The sequence below is a fragment of the Seriola aureovittata genome, chromosome 14 (assembly GCF_021018895.1).
Source record: "Seriola aureovittata isolate HTS-2021-v1 ecotype China chromosome 14, ASM2101889v1, whole genome shotgun sequence".
NCBI lineage: Eukaryota > Metazoa > Chordata > Actinopteri > Carangiformes > Carangidae > Seriola > Seriola aureovittata.
In genome coordinates, this window is record NC_079377.1 from 14784158 (window position 1) to 14806482 (window position 22325).

At 41.6% G+C, this 22325-nt stretch overlaps 1 protein-coding gene across 3 annotated transcripts in view; it reads right to left on the reverse strand.

Annotated features, from left to right (window-relative positions):
- Positions 1-1979: 1979 nt before the first annotated feature.
- The window catches only part of lrmda (leucine rich melanocyte differentiation associated), a 197901-nt gene continuing 177555 nt past the window's right edge, over positions 1980-22325 (reverse strand). For 2 of the 3 annotated variants that reach the window (XM_056395972.1, XM_056395971.1), the window contains exon 8: positions 1980-3543. In XM_056395972.1, the coding sequence (XP_056251947.1) occupies positions 3464-3543 (80 nt within the window). In that variant the 3' untranslated portion in view covers positions 1980-3463. The remainder of the gene's footprint in view (positions 3544-22325) is intronic. The other variant, XM_056395973.1, reaches the window with a different exon arrangement.

Below are 22325 nucleotides of genomic sequence, written 5' to 3' on the forward strand. Positions count from 1 at the left end.
CTCATAAAGACAAGTCCTTTTTTTCTCCTTCTGCCTTCTTGTAAATTTGCATTAGCTCATGCCAATCAGTCATCGGGCTGTGGGCAGATGTGTAGTGACGGGGTGATTGGTCCTTAGTTCTTCTGACAGTGAGTCACACACTCTGTGCCTTTTGGGGAGGTGAATCGTACTGTGCCACCAATGTAATATAGAGCTCGGAGATTTTACAATATTTAAATACATTTTAACATACATTTAAATCTGAAATTGTTGCAATATTGAGTCACTATTACTGTACAAAATTATATATAAATGTATGTACTATACTTTTTTGCAGTTAGAATACAAGAAGTCATTGTACTTTACCACTGGGTGTTAACAAGAAAGTAAACAAGACATTTACTTTTAATATTTCAAAACATAATTGAAACAAATTTTTCATAGATATTGTTAAAACTGTCTCACCATCTTCATTAAATCGTTTTTTTTTTAATAACATCTATACTATATACATTTTGTCCCCTTTTCCACTGTGAATGCATTACACACTCAAACCTGATTATAATTAGTATGCAGTATGAAGTCAATTTAAGATTTACACTTTTACTAAATGCAGTTTTCAAATAGTATTTGGTTTTATTATGTTTACACTGTTTAAACTCACATTTAATTTCTAAAATATTGAAAATTAAAAGCAAGAGGAAATATTCACTACAGATACTGTGCACATACATCCAGCTGTGGTTCACACAAGCATGGATACACACTGACAATATGTAGGTACAGAGTTATACCTTCTTTTTGAGTACACCCCCACACACACACAGGCTAGCAGAGGAGCCTGCAGGGCTACTAAAGCAGAATGTCACTGATCTGCACTGATGAAGTGGCGTGCCATTTGTTCAGCCAGGAAGTTCCCAAGGAGCAGCAGTTGTGACAGAGATGAGGGTCAAGGAGTGCATCGCCTACAGGTAGATCTGTGGATCATACCTTAATTAATCTACTGTCCGTGATGCCAGGCATCCCATTCATCCCCTCGCATGCACAAAGGCGCATGTCAAGCATATGTCAACCCGCTCTGGCACTCTCCGCCCATCCCATAATGCAGTTTGTGTTGGTGTGGCAGCTCGGGATGCGTCCCTGACGAGGATAGGAAGTGACACACACCAAACTCGGTGTGTCCTCCAGCCAGCTCCGGTGGCTCGGGGCCTGTCAATTCCAGCTCCGTCAGTGGCACTGGCTCAATGGCAGTGCCTGTGACACATGTCACAAAGTTTTAAATGTCTGCTCTTTTCAGCAGGATGGCTGGGCGCGCGCCGCAGCCAGGGGAAGGATGACATTTTGTGTCGTGCGGGGGGGAACTTGTTGTGGCTCCCCTCTTCCTGCCTCCTCCGGCTGTCAGCCCCAGTTTCCTCTGAGCATATCAAAACACAGACAAATAAACCTTGTCATTTTGAAACGCCGGCACTAGTGACCAGGCTCCTGAACGGCATGTCAGCTGGAATATGGTCACACAGTCCTGTAGGAAGTGGTGTATAAGCACATGCAAGCAAGCACGCATACTCTCACATGCACAGTCTTGTAAACCATCACAAATGTTTGAGCTAATAGAAATAAGAAATAAACAGATACAGACACAGTGAACAAACATTGCATGAGGCTATCTCTGACCTTTCCTTCATGTTTGTGGATGATTGACGCACTAGACTGAAGCTCATCATGGCTTCTTTCAAAGCTTCTCCTCTCTATCTCATCAACTACTCCACCTCTAAAGAAGTAGGTAATGTAATCTCTGCGCCTCATGACTTGACATGAGGTTTGTCAGTCAGGAACATCTTTGTAATGATGAGTAACACAGGGCTATTAAAACATTGATTGGCTCTATATGATTTATACAGGAAAAAATATTAATGTGATGGACATTTGATCATTAGGAAACCGTATTGTGGTGACAGAAGGAATTAATGTGAAAGCACCACAATAAGCTCTACATCAAATTGACAAGAGACTCATGTTAAGTTAAACCCATTTAATCACTTGAAGACATCCAGCTAATATAATTTCACATCAGATCAGCTACATTACATCATTCATTCATCACAGAATTTCACATTAGACGCTTGCCTGGAGAAATAAAAAATAAGATCTTAAAACCTGGCAGCACTTTACCATAGGTTGTTGTGAAAAGTATTACAAACCACCACAGACATATTCATTGTAAAACCATGATGATTGTTGAAGTATTATAAAATGAAAACACTTAAAAAACAATGCATTTGAACAAATTTCGGGTGACTGTCCTTTCAATATAACATTAAATTTTTTTCTGAAAATTATGTATTATAGTTTGTTCACAACTGAACACAATGGAATGCAAATAATAAAAGGAATATTTCAGCATGAAGTAGTTAACTGGCTGAAGACAGTGGGACAGGCACAATAACTTAAGTTTCTGGCACCATAATAGATAATGACACACCTGAAATGCACACTTGGTTACAACTCTGTTCTTCGTTAAGGCCGATAGTGGAATGAGTTTGACTTTAAAAGCTGGATTTGACAAGGCTTTTCAAAGCTTTTCTATACTTGCAACACACACTGACCAAACCATTGCTCAAATATCAGATATATGTCTGACTTTTAAAAACAATTCCTCTTTCCTTTTTCAGATAAAACAAATTCAGTAAAATTCATTCAAATAAAAGAAGGAAAAGCAAACAAAACAAGACTGATCATGCCTCAAGTTCAGACTGAAAATCTTCTAAGTGTTTAACCAGGCTGTGTAAACCTTGTTCTGTCAAACTCTTTGCAGTGTCTTAATGTTTTAAACAGCAGTAATGTGTGTGTGGGTGTGTGTGTGTGAGTGTGTGTGTAAAAGAGAGAGCGAAAGAGGGAAACAGTGAGAGAGAGAGAGAGAGAGAGAGAGAGAGAGAGAGAGAGAGATGAGTCTGTGTCAGGCCCCAGGTGTGTGACCGTCACCCCCTTCACCCTTGATTAGTGGCGGTAGTGGATGGGTGATCCATCATGGCTGTCAAAGAAAAGGATGCAATTGGCTGGGTCTGTTTGTCACTGACTGTGTGTAAGAGAACGAGAGAGAGAGAGAGAGACTGTCCTTTTGCGTGTGTCGGTGTGCGTGTGTCTGTAGTTGTGCGGTTTCTGATGCTTAGAGGCAATCATGTCAGTGGGAGTGTCATCTCTGACTCTGACTCCGAGCTGGAAACAGGGAGGCAGAAGCAGACCAAGCTCAGCAGAGGAAGCCATAACTATGGGGCTGGAATATGATCTTTGGAAGGAAAAAAAAACAAAACATTCTCCTTACATAACCATGACAGCATATTTTGATAAAGTTTAAATCTCTTTCCAGTGGGAGATGAGGTGACTCAATATCACCAGTGCTTTTAATAAATAAGACATGGGGGTGATCATCTTCCTTGTTAACACTCATTGTCATTCATGTCCCTCTTTATGCCTGACCGGCTGTCCATCAGAGTTGGTCGTTTCGGATGAATCTGTTGCCTTCTGAGTGCTTGCCATAGTAGACGTAGCGGCACTTGGCGAATACCCCTAAAAACACAAAGAGAGAAAGTCAGGTGAAGTGTGGGAGAATAACAAAACATTCATTATCAAAAAGTGAGGAAAAAATACACTGTAATGTACTTGCCCTCTTTTATAGCATTTAGTATTTGTGACTGGATTTACACTATCTCTTGGAATATTTCCAAGTCAAGTGCCAGTCACACAGACTCCCCTCTTGGCATTCACCAATCAATAATTTTTTGATCATAAGAATTTGAGCCACATTCACATATACAGTTGCACTGCTTGAGTTATAGATGAACACGATTGGTTCCCAACCTGTGGGACAAGACCTTCCGTAACTTAAAACCCAGCAGAGTCATTAAAGCTTATTTGGATCTGATCATATACCGCAGGAAGTATAGAAACTAATTACAAAGTAGCCAAAATCCTCCATTACAAACTGGGTCTAATAACAGCTGCATCTCAAGTAAGACTGCGAGGAAAGACGATAAACGGGTGTAAAAAGTTCAGTCAAAACAAGGCTTAACATTTTATGAGGTAGTAAATGCATTCAATGTGTTTATTGGACCTTAAGGACACGGACGATAAGTTTTAGTGAGAAAACACTGAATGTAAACAAAACCTTGTTTGTTTACTGTCGTGCAAAAACTCCACAGGGTAGCTTTAAATGGCAGCACTGAGCAGGGTCTGGGTCTGCTCCTTGTAAGGGGATGAGAGGTGTTGCTGGGAAGGATGAGCATCTTGTTTCACAGAAAAGACCAGGGTGGCCTCGGGGCAAAGTCCTGACAGTAACAAGCTCACAGCCACCCATGTACACTCACACAGACACATACACGAGCACACACCGAACCATCAGAGCGAGCAATTATTCAACTATCAGCTGGCAGGGGTGTGGTATGTCCATGTGTACTTGTGTATGGGCATGTAATAGGCTAATAAAACACACTAGATAGTACTGATCAATTTTGGAGTTGAGAACTCGCTACTGTCTATCATTTATGCGGCCTCGTGCCAAGGTACCACTCTTTCAATCATGTTTTGTTTGATTTGTTTCTTAAAAAAAACCTGATGGAGAGCAGCCTGAAGCTTTGGAGAGGACTCTGACTCTCTCTCCTATTATCACCAGTGAATGAGGGGAAACAAAGTCTAATTACAATATTCTCCTGCAGAATTGAGATTAAACTACTGAAAAGAGTCATAATAGCCAGGAAAGTAAAATGGAAGTCAGTAAAAGTCCATATGCAGTTTCAGTTCATCCCAACAAAGTCAAATATGTTCAATTAGCCAATCAAAGAGGTTCATATATGTCTTGTACCTGTTTTACATTACGAACAGTGTAAATTCAGCAAAGGTAAGCATTTGGAATTACAGTTGCACAAATCATTTAGCCAGAATTGGGGCTAGAGGAAGAAGCCACATGCCATCTATGCACCTTCATCTGTGAGGATGAATCCAAGATGGCCTGCAGTACTCGCTTGTTGTAATGAGAGGTGCTGCCATACAGGGTGAGGGCTGCCCACCGCTCTGTGGATGGTCTGCTCTGACTCTGATGTCACAGCGCTCCCACTGCCACTTGATGAATGTGGCGGGTTGTGGCTAGGTGTCACCTCTCGCCAAATGAGGCAAGGACAAGTGGCATTAGTGCTGTCAATGATCCTCTGACAGGAGAATAGATACAGCTTTCACCAGGCTTTTTAAATAGACATCAAGTGCATTATAGGAGGAGGGGGGCCAGGCTAGAGACAGGGCAGGAGAGGAGAGACTTATGGGAGAGGCGTCGTGGCAGAGGGATGAGGGGTGCTCCAAGCGCTAAGTCCAATCACATAATCCAAAGAGACATTGTCAAGGGCGGGGAGAGAATGGCAACTAAGTGACAGAAAGCAGAGACGGGGACAGAGATACTGGTGCCATATTAGTGCCAAGCATATTCTGATGCCACCCTCAATTCTAACCAAACCTGACACATCGCTCTCTTTACCCCACTCTCTCTGACTCTTCAAAGTAGGCTCTACCAAGTCACACATGCGTGCACACACACACACTCGCACACACTAGCGCACATATACAGTACGAAGACGAAGACGAACACACAAACACACACACCAGTCCCTCGCAGCAGTAGTGGGTGTTCTGTCAGGCGGAGGAGCAGTACAGCAGCAGCAGCAGCAGCAGCAGCAGCAGCAGCAGCAGCCCACAGGCCCGAGGACAAGCTCAGTCAATCTAAATCTGGACTTTGTAGTGGAGCAGTGCTCATTTCCCCTCATAGCCCAGCTACTTGAGGTGATCCAAACACTGAAGTGTGAGGAGCTGTCACCTCCAATAAAATCCGGGACCAGCTCCATGCCTGCCTGCTCCTCCGGTGTGTGAGGGGTACATATACATGTGTGTTTGTGCTTCTCTGACAGTGAGGATGTTGGGGCAGGGGTGAAGGGGGTGGGGATGAATTCCAGCTGCCGTGATTTGCCTGGGGATATAGGTGCCACGGCTGGAGACTGGGCTTGACACCACAGGACTTGGGGTGTCTCACAGCGCTCTGATCACATGGGTGCTGAGGCCTTTCACATATTCACAGCTTACCCGGCGAGAAACTCACTCTCTCCAGGAGTGGGGCCCTTAAAGAGATTACCCATTGAGGTACCAGAACCATGGCTCCTATAAGACATTACCTAGAGGGGATATATTTGTAGGTTGCAACCAAAGCCTTTCAGAGATAACCTTCACAGATGAAGGAACTGAAGCTAAAGGCCCCCCAAGCCTTCACACTCTGCTGATCTCGTCACTAGCCCGTGGGGACTGAGAAGGATTGGAGGGAGCACATTCTGTGATCCTCCAGCACCAATCAGAAAGCTCTGGACGATGTGTGACCTGTGACTCTCCAACAGCGCTTAAAAAAGAAGAAAGAAAAAAAAAAGAAGCTACATCTGTGATCGAGGGAGGAGAGGAGGAGTAAATTAAGGGAAAGTGTAGAACAAAGCACAGGGATGAGGTCTGCTTCCCAGGGGGGTGAAAGAGTATGAATGTGTCTCTTAATTTTCTGTGCAACCTGGCTCAAGCTCTGGCTACATTTCAGCATTACATTAAGCAGTGTTTTTTATGCATAAACACATTCCAGTTTGCTGCCTTCCCTTCACAGCGAGAGCTTGCTCTTATTACGGGAGAAACCAGGAGAAAGATGGGGTGGTTGGAGACAGAGAAGGGAATAACTAAGCCAAACTCACTCTTACATAACGCGCTCTCAGGGCACGCTCACGCCTGTGGGGTTCCACCTGATGAACTGATACTTAATAACGAGTGGTACAGTGCCAAACCCAGTAGTCTACAATATCCTCTGTGTATCCTAAGCCATGGATGAGCACACTTGAATCAACACCCACACTCTCAACCATATACACATTATCACAAACCCATACACACTTTGATGTCGAGCACACAAACACAGCACACAGTAAGAACAGTGGGAGCAGCCATTGAAGTGACAGATTAACAAAGTGATGTGGAGGCTAATGCTTCCATCATGCCCTGGCGGAGGAACAATCAGGCCTTTGTTCTGCAGGTGTCACGCGGCACCTTGTTGTTTTTAAGGGGAGTAGCTAACCCTCTTGTCTTTATTAAAGGGCGGTACAGTCGGTATCTTGTATCTTCCTCTTGGTGAATGCGGCAGTGTAGGTTCATCGTCAGACAGTCTGGTCGTTTCAGAGCTGATTACCCAGAGCATGTGTCCTCTCTACAGGGGCTTGATGGGCCATTCTGCCACTGTGCTTACTGTGAGTAAGCTAGCTGTAGAAAGCCTCCTATGTACAGTGGTCCAATATCAAATCAACACATATGGTAAGAAAAAGCTTTTTGTGGACATATCGTTCTTCCATATCAACTATAATCAATAAGGTGCAACTGGTGATACTTTATTGCCTTGTTGCACAAAATGACCGTAACACATAAACAGAGGTTTACAAGTGCTGTTGATCAATACAGTATCAGTCACTCAGTGCTCTGGCTGCAGCACTCAAGCTCATGCTCTTGGTTATGGTGGACAAACTCATTTACAAAGATATTCAAATTTGTGAAGAGACACTGCTCCTTGAACTGCCAGATTTATCTCTGCTAAAAATGCATTTCCACTGGATGCTTTCAATTTTCAAGGGCACTTAATTTCAAAATCATTTACAATTTAGTAGAAAGACAGATGAAAGATCTAATTTCACCCTACTGAATAGATGGCAGAAGTCCTATCTTTTTCCAAGCTAGCATCTGTTTCACTATAGCTTCAGCTCCACAGTGTATGTGGAGTGTTTTTTTTTTTTATTGAGGGGTTCTTTCATGTTTTTCTGGGAAGCTGAAATGTCAGTGTGTAAGTTCATATGAGGAGAACATCAATTACCAGTAATAGCAGATTGGAGGGATGGAAGTGAGAGTGAGGAAAGTTAGGCCCTGATAGGGATTGGAGTTCTGGCACCTAAACTGAAACTGACGGGTCACAACAAACTGTTTCTGCTTCCATTTGCATCATGTGTTGCGAACAGATCCACCTGGAGGCATTGCCAAAGAGAGTGTAGACACTGTGTTGCACTAGCCCAGCAAGTAAATGCCTAGTAACAGATGTTAGGCAAAATACTGTATACCTTTGAGTCTCACGTCTGGTTTAAGTTTCCAGTTTTGCTGTTCAAGTCAGGTTCTGTCAGTCAGCCACAAAGATGTGGGCATGAGCCAGATTCTGAGCCATGCCAGCTCCACACAGCAATAAACAGTATATAGCTAATACATTCATTTAGAATACAGCTCTAGAGCTATAGCTCACCAGGGAACATCTTTTCATATATATGCTTTGACTGTGGGTTATGGAGATCCGCAATAATAATAACAATGATCATATCTTTGGGGTGTCAACACTAAAATCGGACAGTGGCCTACTGTACTCTGCCACTGGTAGTGTATGGGGTGCTAGTCAGGTAGTCAGATTTCCTGCAGTAAAATGTTGAACATCACACATTTGTTTATCAAGTGAAGACAAGTTTTTGGGTTACTTATTAAAATGAATCTCACATACTACAACTAGGGCCTCTTTTTGTGGAGATTACTTGTCCATATCAACACACATTCTGCTGCAAACCTCATTTAATCAGCTCACATACAACTGCGTATGCAGGCACACACACACTTGCAATGGAGAGAAAGAGAGAGAATCAGAGAGAGGAGGGAGATGGAGTGGGTTTAATGATTGTTCCCTGCATACAATCAGCTTGACTCTTTTCAAGGGCCATCAATATGTCACAGAAAGACACATCCGACGGATGTAGCTTTTAACATCAAGGTTATCTATTCTCGGCATGAATCCACTCCCTCCACTCCTAGTTTCTCGTCCTGTCTCCTTTTCACATCTATCCTCCCCTCTCGTCTCAAATGCTTCCACTCAGTCTTTCTCCTCCTCTATACTCTTCACTCTGTTATTTGCTCTCTTTGATTCCTCTCTTTCACCCTCTGATTCCTCTTGTTTGCTGTATTTTTTGCTTCCTCTCCTTTTCTGTCACACCCTACAGGGTGGCCACTTAGCCAACAATTTCATCAGTCCTGCCATCCATTATGGAAAAAAGAATGCAATGAGAAAAAAACAATTAACAAGACAATTACACTTTCTGTATTATCTCTAAGGGTTGAAATAACACTGGGCGGGGGGGTGGGGGGGGTGGGGGGGGTGGTGGTCAGACGGAGCTGGGGGGAGGCATCCATAAGAGTTGGTGTGATAGTGACTTATGAGCTTGGGGCATAGGCTGCTGTGAGCCAGGGCTATTATTGTGGACACGATCCATCTCCGGCTGTCCTTTTATCAGTTCAGCCCAACGTCATGAGATGGAGTCACCATCTCCTCTCTACAGGGAAGCCTGCAGATAGATAACCCTCCTGCGTCCCATAAACCAACAGCCAGTGGACTGCGAATCAGCCTACTGAGAGGTGGGCTGGCACACACAGCACAGTGCCATGGAGAGAAATGGAATTGTTTCACTTAGTGCTGGTATGCTGGATATGTGTATCAGTGTGCGAGCATTTTCTAATTTGTATATTTTTCTTAGAAGTACTTGTGAAAGGTTTCCAAAGATGAAACGATAAACAGTGATGGTACCAAGCAACTCGGGGGCCAGTACATCCAGATTAAGCCTCTTATCAAATATGGGAATATGAATTTGCCCCGTGTTTGATTTCACAGAGTCAATATAGTGGAGTTTAATCAAATGCCCAATGAAATCAATTATGAAACTAGCTGGCCTCAATTTTGCCAGAAGATGACAGCAGGAATGGCTGTATTCACACAGGACATATTCACTCCAGAAATATATTTCTATACACCACTGAGCTTCTTCTCAACAGTACAGAAATATGGAAATGCACAGTAAAAAATGGCTGTACTTACTTTGTTCTCCAGCAGGCAAAGCAAACAACATCTAAAGCTTCCCGCATGTTGTCTTTTGTTAAAACAAAGTCAGTTCAATGTACTTTTCCTCGCTCAGGATCGGCAAAATCAGTTGAAAAGATTTCTTCAGTGTGATTCGTATGTATCGAGCTGAAAAAAAAAAAAAAAAAAAAAATCACACTGCTTTGTGTGAGTAATCCTTACTAGGAAAAAGGACCACAGTGGTTGCTCCAGGCGAGACACAACAACTACTGTGCCTATTGATCTAAAAAGCTTTTTTCTACTAGTGTCTTGACAAATTTTCTATCACTTGATTCATCAAACTTTTGCTTCGTTTTCTATTGTTTTGTCTTTTTTTAACCTGAAAACTGAGTGTGCTATGTTTTTTAATTTGTTTAAAAAAAAAAAAAGGCTTCACATATTTATTATATTATCGTCAATAACAGAGAAAGCATGATTTATTTATCAGTTTATTTCTACTGTCATGTGATACTTAATTTGTGCGATTTCCTTTTTCCCCCCATTACTATTTATACAAGTGACAAACTTGAAAGTTGAAAAGTTATGTTGGTATTTTGGCTGAATTTCTTCTTTGTATTTTTTATTTTATTTTATTTCCAGTCATTTGACATGAAATTAACTCCCACACAATTACACATGTGGTGTTGTGTCAGTGTAAAGAGTCATACTGATTGTTAATAACTGCAAGAAAATGTAAGCGCAAACTACTGCTACAGTAATGTATGGGCTACAGTATGTAGCCTGTGTGTGTGGGAGTGAAGGAGAGAAACAGCACAATGAAGTGAGACAGAATGCCTCTTAAGTAAAACATATTGATGGCACCAACATGAGGACCATTTTATTATCATTTTTATGTGCAGTTCTCACAAAAGAAGTGAGGGCTTAATATGACATGTTGAAACTAAATCTATCTTCACTCCATCTTTACTCTACTAATAGACTCTTTTGTCAATTAGTTAACCATTTTAACAGCTGAGGTGTCACCGATCTCTCAGTCTCAAACAAAACTCCTGCATGTAACTTTGAGAATTTAAGTGACATTTGCCCTCTACCAATAAAAAATATTTAGTCCATTAAACATAAATACCTGTCATTATGATGCATGCCCTGGGCTCAGGCCTTCCCCATTCCCCTCCTGGCTGTTTACTGCGGCCAAACAACTGCAGTGCCTGCATGTTCTCAACTTCAGCGTATTGATTAAACTTTTAAATAGCTGCCATATAACCCTGGGACATCAGGAAGATTAATTTGCGTCAATGTTCATCTGTAATTCATTAGCCATTTATACTCTCCACATCCACACAGGCTATCAGGAAAATGCGCCCCATTTTTCACTGAGGCAGAGGCTGGGGAAAAGGCAGAGAGGAGGAGGGATGGAAGGAGGGCAGGAGAGACAGGAAGGAGGGGATTATACAGCCTAAAACACAAGGCGTATTCTTACAACCCAATAGTGCAATGCAAGGCATGTAGGACCGTAAAACATCCAGCAGAATGAAATACACACAGTACATGGTGCCATTTCATAGCAATATAAGGAAAGGTACCCACTATTAGCTATCAATAGCTGAAGTGATCATAATTTACAGTAACTGTCTTGGGTTAACAAGCCCCTTTAATGACATGCCTGCTGATCACACTGGAGAAAGAAAGCGTAACTGTTACTCTCTCTGCTGACATTTGATGAGGCTCTGACGTCAGACTTTCCAAACACCTCTCATCAGGCAGCCTGACATGTTGTATACTCCCTGTCAGTCAGTCAGTGGTTGATCTGTCACCCACTCAAACACAATGTTTCTCCACCAGACAGTATATACATATATTGGACCCTACTGCATACACACAGATGCACACACACACACACACACACACACATTTACACACTCAATATATATATATATATATATATATATATATATATGCTGTATATATACACATATGTAGATGTACACACACAAATTCTTGAGCTTGAATTCATTGTGAGATATTGTATTTTTGCTTCTTTCATTAGGTGTTTGTTTTGTTGTTTTGACTGCATAGTTACATATGGAACCTTATATTGTTTGGGGCAAAAGAGTCCCAAACTGAGACTGAAAAAAAAAAGAGAGAAGAGATTTAGGAACTGTGTACATGACTCAAATAAAACAATGCACACACAAAAGGGCTAGAGTGCGCGCATGTGTGTGTATGGGAAATGGAGAGTTGAAAGATTTGCTATTGCCACAGGCTGATAGGCTGTCAGGGGAAGGTTGCTGGGTCATGGCTCAACCAGCCCTGATCAATACCAGGTTGATTTTGCCACATGATTCTCCTAAAGTGCAACAATAACATATTCTGTATGTTTTCATATGGTTCAGGAACTGAGAGCTACTGTTACAGGAGATGCTGTGATTGGGGTTGTTACTGACAAAATAAACAAAGAAATTTTATCAGCATAAAGGACAAAACACAGTCATTCATAAATAGGCATGCAACACTGTGCATACTGTATGCACCAGTTATGTTTTGAGGTTATCAGCAGCATTGGTTAATATATGAAAAATGACACTTCATCACTGTCAGTTCACTAAATGGCTGTAATCAAACACTGTAAATTGAGGATGGCATTATTCATTGATGGGTGAATTACAGTTATAACCAGATAAATGCCTATCAGTCTTTGTACTTTCAACTTATGAGGATGAGAAGGAAATTGAATTCTGGGGCATATAAATTTTGACTGAAAACAGATTACCGTTGTGGGGGGTCTAATGAAAAAAAAATGGTGAAATTAATTTCAGTGACATTTATTCCACATAGAGCTAGGAGAGAACACTGGTTACAGTAGCTCTGGAGTGTGGAGATAAGAGGAGGGTGGTTTGAGGCAGAGGACTCAGCCAGTTTACAAAGTCCTAAGTCCCCTTGGAACGCCTTTCTCAAGGCACCTACTATCATCTAGCAAACTCACTGACAACACACCCCTTGCATATGAAAAAAAAAAAAAACTCTCCTGTAAGCACAACAACAATAAGCTGGTTATTTACTGCCAGAGTTATTATTGAAGGGGTTCGTCTACCCTTAAGGACACATGAAACAACTAATGATGCCAGTAATCATAAGGGCTCATTTTCTCCATCAACATGTGGATCACAAATCACCACACACGCACAGCACACTTCCTGACACTGATCGATTGTGTTCGTCATTACACCCAGGGTTTCTAATTAAAACAAAAGCACAGATAAGTGGTTCAAACCTCTGACCGAAATAGAAAGAAAAAGTGAAAATCGCAATTAGAGGTTTGGCTGTGTTCGGTAATGGTGCCGTTAATAAGAGCGGCTGGTGAGTCACTCAATGAAGGTTTAATCACTGGGACAGGATTCAATAACAAAAGAGCATAATATTAATCACCAGAGAGTGATAACTTCACTGTTCATCTCTTTGACATTGGAGGAAGAGATGAATTAATGATGCTCTCCATCCGAACACATTAAATAATAATTATCAGGCAAAACAGCATGAAAGGGACTGCATAATGAACCCCATTGTCAGGTCAATTACAACCACATAAAACTGTTCAAACGGAAGTAGCTTGTTACTAGATAACCATACTAGAAAGGACAGCGGTGGCTTTAACAGTGGAAGGTGCTGCGCATTCAGTTTCTTCTGATATCAGCGCTTAAAATGCGTTGAGCATCTGAAATGTGGTTCACACTTAGAGGGCACCGAAAGTCCGTCTAGCCACACATGCCTACTGTAAAAAGCTAGAAGCGTTCAGCGAGGCATTCAGCGAGGAACACATTGAAAATCGGTATACCAAAAGATAAATGACATGACAATGACAGTGTTTTTCTGGCTCTAAAGCAATGTCAGTCGCTAAGTGCCATGTTAACTAAACTCAACTGCACAGACAATGATGGACTTCACGCATCGGTGGGTAAAATGGCACCTCGCTACCTGTCAGCGGCAATTTCCATCAAATCAAAGATGACCAGCAAATTTAGCCACGAGAGGAGCTGCTGCTGGAGTTTTACACATGCATATAAACACGCACACATAATATAGTCGCACTGTGCAGTAGTTTCTTCTTTTGTCACAACATTAAATTGACAATGGTTGTTTCATAAAGCTCTCGCCTTTGACTGAGCACCAGGCACATCAGGTTGTCCTCTACCTTGTCTTTTTGAGCTAGGCATCAATTACCGCATGGCTGCTACCACCCTGATACACTCTCTTAAACAAACAGCCTGGCAACCTCCAGCTTGACACATATCAATACTAGTCTGACGTCTTATTCCACAGTCTCCCTCCTCAAATCCTGGCTGGCCGCACCTGCCTGACTGCAGTGCCCAGAGTTGGCTGTACTCCTTCACACTTCCTTCCCCTGCAGACATCAAACACTTATTACTCCCCATTCTGGCCCTGCTAACTGACTGGCCTGTCTGGGCCACACGGGGACCCCATTATTAGAGTCATTTCAGTGCCCATCCTGATGCCTGTTAGGCAGTTCTCTACCTGGGGCTCCTGCTCCCTGCCTGCCCGACTGAGTGCCTGGCCAGCCAAACAGTGATTGGACATGACATGGTGACAGAAAACAGGGGAGAAGGGCAATAGAAATAAAAGAACAGAGATGGCAGAGTGAGGCGGACAGAGACAGGGAGAGAGGAAGGTGGGTATGTTAGCCAGGGCCCTTGTGGCGTAGGGTGTGCCCATCAACACGGATGAGCGTTAGCCAAGAGCCGCATGTCACAATGATGGAGGGGCTGGATCACTCACATCAGAGCTTCATCTGACTGGAAGATATCAATCTTCAGGCCTAATCCAAAAGGACATGGTAAAATATCCTTTAACATTGCTCTCCCACCCTGCCTTTGTGTGTCCCTTGCTTCTGTCTCTCTCGCAGCTAAAAAACGTGCGTAACCTTCATTGCTGGACCTCAATCGACCACACTCATTTTCACATCCCATTTCCTCTGTCTCCACCACTGACAGTCAAATTATGATGGACAAAACTGTACCTTGACATATGGCATTTAGCACAATCTGTCACTATATGTGGCAAGAAAATAATAAAGAAAAAGAAGTGTAGATCACTACATATGTGCAATGTTGACATCAGGGATTCTACCTTCATGTTTTGAAACGGGGTACTGAGGAAAATCTCTGTGAAGTCAAGTCAAACAAATTTTATTGACACCACTTTTAACCGAAACATAAGTGTGTATTGCTCTGCATCACTGATGTGGTGAGCTAAAATAGTCATCTGGAAATAAAGTATTTGCACTGACAGATTTTGTCTGCAAATCTTCAGAAAGAGAGAATCATAATGTCTAGAATTTAAGACTCGAGTTTGGTTTATTTTTTTTGTTATTCGCGGTGGAGCATCTGGAAGTCGTAACAATGAGGCAATACACATGCACTGTATGTTTATTTGTCCATCTACTGTATACATATGTATATACACTGTGTGTGTACTCAATAACTACTACCTGTAATTCCAACAAATCCTGAATGGGTGTGTTATCATTTGGACAAGGCATAATGTAATAACTTTATCTATATATCTATATATATATAGATATATATATCTATATATCTATATCTATATATATATATATATATATATATATATGTGTGTGGAATGCAGTTGAAAATTTGCCAGTTGGCACATTCACAGAAATGTTGATTAAAGCATACGTTTCTTATTAATATACAATATGATTTTTTTTATTATAATATTTCAGTCAAGCATTATAAACAAATTTTAATTATTTGCAGAAAAAGTCTATACAGTAATGTAACAGTAAAGTGAGCATGCATTTAAATCAGCAAATACTGTAAAAATGAGGTTGAAGCAATGAAAAATGTATTCCTGGTGACATCACATGCTGCTTTAAATTATGGCTGTGTCAAATTACATGCCGTCATTTCCTGCCAGAATTTAAACTGATGAACACACAGTAGCCAATCAGGTGTGTGGCAGAGGTGATGATAGGTTTGTGTTGTGTGGAATATTTCATGCCCCTCTGGCCTCCCCTGTACCTCGTTCAGACGGATGGCTCCACTGTAACTCTACTTCTCTTAATTAATATGACATATCCCCTGTTCATATGCACAGAGTGAGAAAGGGGACAGCGAGATGAAGGTATGAGGGAATGATTAACAGTGGATCTGTCCCTCCTTGTGAGAAATGATCTCGCCTCCTCTGCTCTCCCCAGTGCTCCCTCCTCCTCTTCATTTCCGTCCTCTCTCACTCTCCCTTGTCCGTGTCTCTCTTTGGCTCACTTCATTTCTTTCTGCCCCCCCCCACTCTCTCTCTCTTTTCCCTTATCGCTCTCTCTCTCTTTCTCTCCCCTGCCCTTCTCCTCTCTTTTTCCCCCCTGACACTCTCGGACTGTCCTCAGCCCCCTGCACATCTCCTGACAGGTAGAATAATAACGCTCGTACATCACTACCCTGAAAAGTCCAATAACCTAAATCTTCACTTGCCACACACCCCGGGACTCAATTACTTTATTGACATGTAATCTTCATAAGGGGAGAAATATTGAGCATGTAAGGTCAGCCGGTTATGAAGACATATTATCATATTATCTGCATGAGGGTTGTAGGGGCTAGGACCTGACAAAGCTAATTATAATGGTACATGTTTCAGAGCTCAGAGCGTATTATCTGCTTGGCTGCTTGGTTGAGCCACAGCTGAGGTATAGAGGAGAAGGGGATGAGATTTCAAACCTAATAGGGGCTGGATGTCATCTCAGGGCATGGGAATTAATGAAGCCAAATATTATCGACTGCACATCACAGCACTAATATCCTTGATTTGTTCATTGTATTTGTCAGGATTACCTCGCCATAGTCTAATGGCTAACAGCATATCACAATACAAGCTGACCAGCAGGGTAATCTCTAAAACTCTACAATAACGAAAAAGCTATAACATCCCTTCAAGTATTGTGTAAAAAGTGCAAATAAGCTGTTTGTGCTGCAGCTTGAGCTGTTCCTCAGCCAAAATGTCACAGTGGGTTAGTGATGGCAGGAAGGACAGATGCCCATGGCTGTGTTATCGCTTCTCTCCCAAGGTTATCTTAATATCATCCTTTCAGCTCTTCTATTAAAATCTACTGCCTGCGACATAAAGCAAAACAATAACATGGATGATGGTACAATGTATTCTACAGTGGGTGTATTCTTATACAACAATGTATACACTTCAAAATCTATTTTTCTTCAGCAAAACTGCAAAGGAGAAAAAATATATAACCAGGCTTGTTATTTTAACCAGCAATACAAAGGGCACAAAAAAAACAGTTGGTTAGCCTTGAGACACTGCATCTCGGGGTCACTGTGCAAACAAGAAATCACACCGCCAGACATGTGCACATGTTCATTTCACTTTGTCCAACATTATGCCCTCTTCCCCTATCTTTGTTATCCAACTGTCCAAATGCTTAGCTCAGAATTGTAGGCGCAGAAGATGCCCTAAAATGGTGAAAAGCTGCCAAAGGTCATGTGTTAAGAGTTGTTAATGGTGTCAAATGGAGAGACATATTTTAGCTTTCTTTTGAGGCTCTCCAGGCACTCAACACTCCACAGAATGGACATTTTCTATTTACTTGCACTAAAATAATTGGTTTTCAAAGTTGTAGCTGTTGTAGAGTGTTTATGTTTGCCTGCAATTTTTTTTTATGAAACATGAATTCCAGCAACACTCAGGTCACACACTCAACAAATAGCACATGCTGTATACAAATGCATAATCAAGAAATTCCATCGTTTGGAGCAAATATGGTATGGTTTGATGGCTACCAATTCTGAAGGTTTAGTTTTGAATGCATGTTTGTCCTGAGGGAGGGGAATGAAACAAACAGCCTTTTAAATCACAACAATCTGGGGTAAATTCATGTGTTTGACCAAAATGACTCAGTCAATCCAATCAGCTTGCGCAGCAGCGACATAACATGCCAGGAACTATCTATGAATCAAATTATGATGGTGAAATAACTTGTCCGCTCATATTATCATGACAGAGAAACCTGCTCCGTCTGTTTAAAGTGACTTAATCAGCAAATCAAAGTGACAGATTAAAAGGTTGTTTTGGACTTCCTAGCATTTCAGTGACCTCGCTCTATTCATTCTGGTCGAGCTGGAATGTTGATGCCAGTACAAGCCATACAAGACCTGCTACTTCCTGTAACCGAGGCTCCCCTTTATATCTTAAGAGAGATAAAATGCATGTCAGTTCAACAAAATAGCCCTGACACTCACATCCAGTTGGCCTTATGGACTTTAAGGCAGATCAGGACGAGCTGACCCACAGAATGTGCGACACTGAGTCTGTGTTTGATTCTGCTCGGACACTGTTCATTCACTTGAATAGTGTGAATCTGCAGGAAATACAAGCTCAGATCCATAGCACTGGAATCCCATCGTATGGGATAATGGCCTTCTCGTCTCTTTACAAGCAGCAAATCCAAACCAGGCTTTCACACAGCCCGATGCAATGAATAATCTAAATGGCACTTAATGTGAGCTATGCTGATACTCTGACAATAGTTTGTGTTCAGACATCACAGCTTAGTGTCTCCCAATTGTATATTGATGCCGAGGCAGTTGACAATAAATCACTGGATTCACCAGTGAGTGAGAAAACTGTTTAGACAATGGCCCAATGGAGCTTACCGTAATTGACAGATGGGTTCAGTTCTTTCCACCACAATAGCTTTGGAGCATTGAGGGTACCTGGGAATGAGTGTGTCAGGGTTTGTGAGTGTGCATGATGTTTCAGGACCCACAATACCACCAGAGTAACAGTGCCTGCAGTCATGCCCACACTGAATGTTTACACATGTTCATGTATTAGTAAATAGACCCACATTGTAGTAATTTACTAACATCTGCAGACTTGAATTGTTAGCTTGAAAAAAATAACTTCTGGTTCAATACAATATATTGTCAAACTCACTTGAGAATGTTTACAGAGGTTATCAAAACCCACGGGAAATTTCCAGGTATCCTAATTTCAACAGTATTATAAGAGAGTGATGCAATATGAAAGAAAAATCCAGCACACTGGACTTAGGGAATACCGCAACAATGATAGATGTACAGTCAGACTATCAAACAGGGTACAGTACAATAAACAGTAAAATTATGAACCAAAGTGCCTGTCATAGACATCCATTAAAATTAATGACTTCCTGGTTCAACATCGACCTACAATAACTTGGCCGTACTTTCTTGATATAATGACCAACATGTCGGGGAAAGACATCGTCTAATGTAAAACACTAAAAGGTGTCTGTGGTAAGTCTATGTAAAGACCGTACACCTTAGTATGTCATCATCACAGCTTTGGCACATGGATCTTGTGCTTATGGCTTTATATATTGAGTTTATAGAAACTGTAGCGTAAACGGCCATTCATACGTAAGAAGTGGTTTCACATGGCATCTGTCTGCACAAACGCATCCATCTGCATGTTTGTCTTAATATACTTCACAACATGGTTAACCAGGGAGGGTAGTTGTTTCGGTTATTGCCACTGTTATTGCCTGTCCTCTAACAGGTCTCTGGATTCCACGTTATGCTGCTGAGTAAATGATCACTCGCAGCCCCTTTTCTCACAGCATATTAGTGATTCCATGGCATGTATAGCTCTGTTACGATCATGCCTGACAGAAAGGTTCAGTGATGTAGCACAGCTGTTAAGCCATGCAACATGCGTTGTCACCCAGCATGATAAACTAGCCACCGAGTGAAGTGGAGTCTAATTTGTTGGAGCCATTAACCAGACTAGCATTAAGGCATGTTTTCATCTTGAATGATTACTATGTGAAATCAGTTACCATAGAATTACGATCTACAGTCTACTCAAAATATAATTTATTAAAAACACCCTGATTAAGATATATGATCCTATATAAACCAACAAGACAAATATATTAGTACTATATCTAATTCTGTTAACTTGCTGTATCACACAATCTGAAATATGAGACATGTTGTATCTCTTTGTAAACATCCATGGCAATAAACAATAATTACAAATTTACAAGGACTTGGAGTCGGAACTTGTGGTCTGATCCTGTCCCTTTTAGCATGACAAGTTGTCCAGCATCTGTCAGCATGTTAGTAGCTATTCATCAGAATGAAGGGTAGCAAGCCCCCTCACACAGACTGACTCTGTCTGCCCACCAAGCAATTTGTTTCAAGGGGTACTGACACAGAAGAAAACTGGTGGACCCAACATCCATCCTGCTGTAAAAATATCCAAAACCATCTGGCAGCTGACCCCCATCCTAAATTACTATGATGGACTCCCACCTTTGCAAACCATGAAGGCTACAGAAACATGCCCCAACTTATGACTGAAAGTACGACCGGAAAGCACAGACCGCAACTCAGTTGTCTCTGAACCACAACTACTAATCATAGTGGAAAATGAATAGTAGTGTAGCTGCATTAGCAATACCAGAATATCAGAGCTGATTCTAGCAGCAAGACCTCTCCACTTTGTGTGATTTATGTTCTGCTACTTTCCTGAGAATGACCAGTGCAACTGGGAAGTAGACCAAGGTCCATAGCACCAGCGGTATGTTTTTCCAAGAGGGCTGGGCCTGCTTGGCAGAAACTCATGTCCTTGTCTATCGGCCTGACACGTTTGGAGAAGCAGCCAACATATTGCTTCAAACTTATGTCTGTTTATGCCGGAGCAAGTTTTAATGGGTGAGTCCAGTAGGGTTTGTATCGTCATAAATAACAAAGGTTTGTCTGCAATGGTCACGCACTGTAAAGATTTAGGAGGCTACATATTTTCCTGCTGCTGAGAAAACTCTTCCAAAGATTGTAATCATCATATTTCAGTGGTGATGGATGAAGGAGTTCAAAAGTATGATCATAAGATTTCAGGCTCAGTGTTCAAAATGGCAAATGTTCATTATATCACATTAGTTTGTACAATGACTTAAGATTATTATCGTTCAGATAAATAATGTCTCATTTGATCTGTGAACTCTTCGTGGCATCCTAATGAAATTGCTTGGATCATTTCAGTCAAAACAACAGCATACTTTTAACTTGACTATGAAACGTCCCTTATTAAAGCAGAATATCATAGAAGGAAATATTTACTTTTATACTGATAGTCAGAGGAACTAACAAACAAATATCTTGGAATATAGCTCAGAAGCTGACAGTGCTATCTTTCTACTTTAAGTTTTTGCTGTATACGTCCAACATCACTTTAAGAACTCAAGACACTCAGGAGACTCTCTCAGCTACATCAAACGGCAAGGTAAAAACAATAGTGTCACTGACATTTCTCCAAACCCAGCACAAACAGAATTATTCACACACTGTGAGAGGAGTGCCATCCGATAACGGAGAGATAATGACACTTGGTGGAAGGCAGCTTTCTCAAAACAGTTTAGAGGTGGCATGTCAGGGTTCGGCAGTTAAGCCTGTCGTGGAAGCTGAGGAGGTTATCCTGGCATTTTAATCTAGCCTGCTTCTGAAGGAGAAAACGTAGAGGTGATTTCCAGGGCTAGTAATAACAACGACAGGCCTGCCTCCAAAAAGAGCTCTCATCACTTTGGATGCGGACAGTGCAGTGTTGTGTGAAGCCACGGTGAAGGATTGCAGGCCCAGTTTGCCTTGTCCCTTCTCCCCTCATCCATCTCCATAGGCCGGCTTTAATGGATATCCATGTTGCTGAGCCAATCCACTCCAGGGAGGAATAATATCACATCATCTGACTCAGATAAAGGAAATAGAGCCTGTCCTCATACATGGGGATGTGCTGTGATATGCAGCAGGAGCTACCTCACCAAAGAATAGATCAATGCGACTGTGACTTAATTTTCAGGTGCTTGTTGATTCAATGCGAGACTGGGTTTGAAAAATGTATCATGGAACAGGTAGCAATTACTGTCCTGTTTTTTTCTGTTAGAGTAGATGACAGACATCCCATATACAGGTGTGTGCACTGTCTACACATGCACCCACACACAGCAACACAATACTTTAGCATGGATACATATTGAAGAAATGTTTTGTGGTTTTAATTATTTGCTGGCTTTGTATTGTTACGTATGTATTATATACTATATACTAATATGTTGTTATATACTATTATTATTGTATTGTATTATTGTACCTCAAACTGTACTTAAGTATAGTACTTGAGTAAGTGTACTTAGTTTCTCTCTGCCACTGCAGTACAGTTTACATCCAGAAAAAATGTCTAAGTAGTGCCTTTTGGAGGAAAGTGTATGTTGATGCAAAGAAATAAGAGTCTTTTTGAGGTTTTAATTTTTGTGGCTGTATCGTGATTTACAGGGCAATATCGGAGATGGCAGCGAGACACCCAGTCATTAGAAACTAATCTTAAACACCTCCTCAGCTCA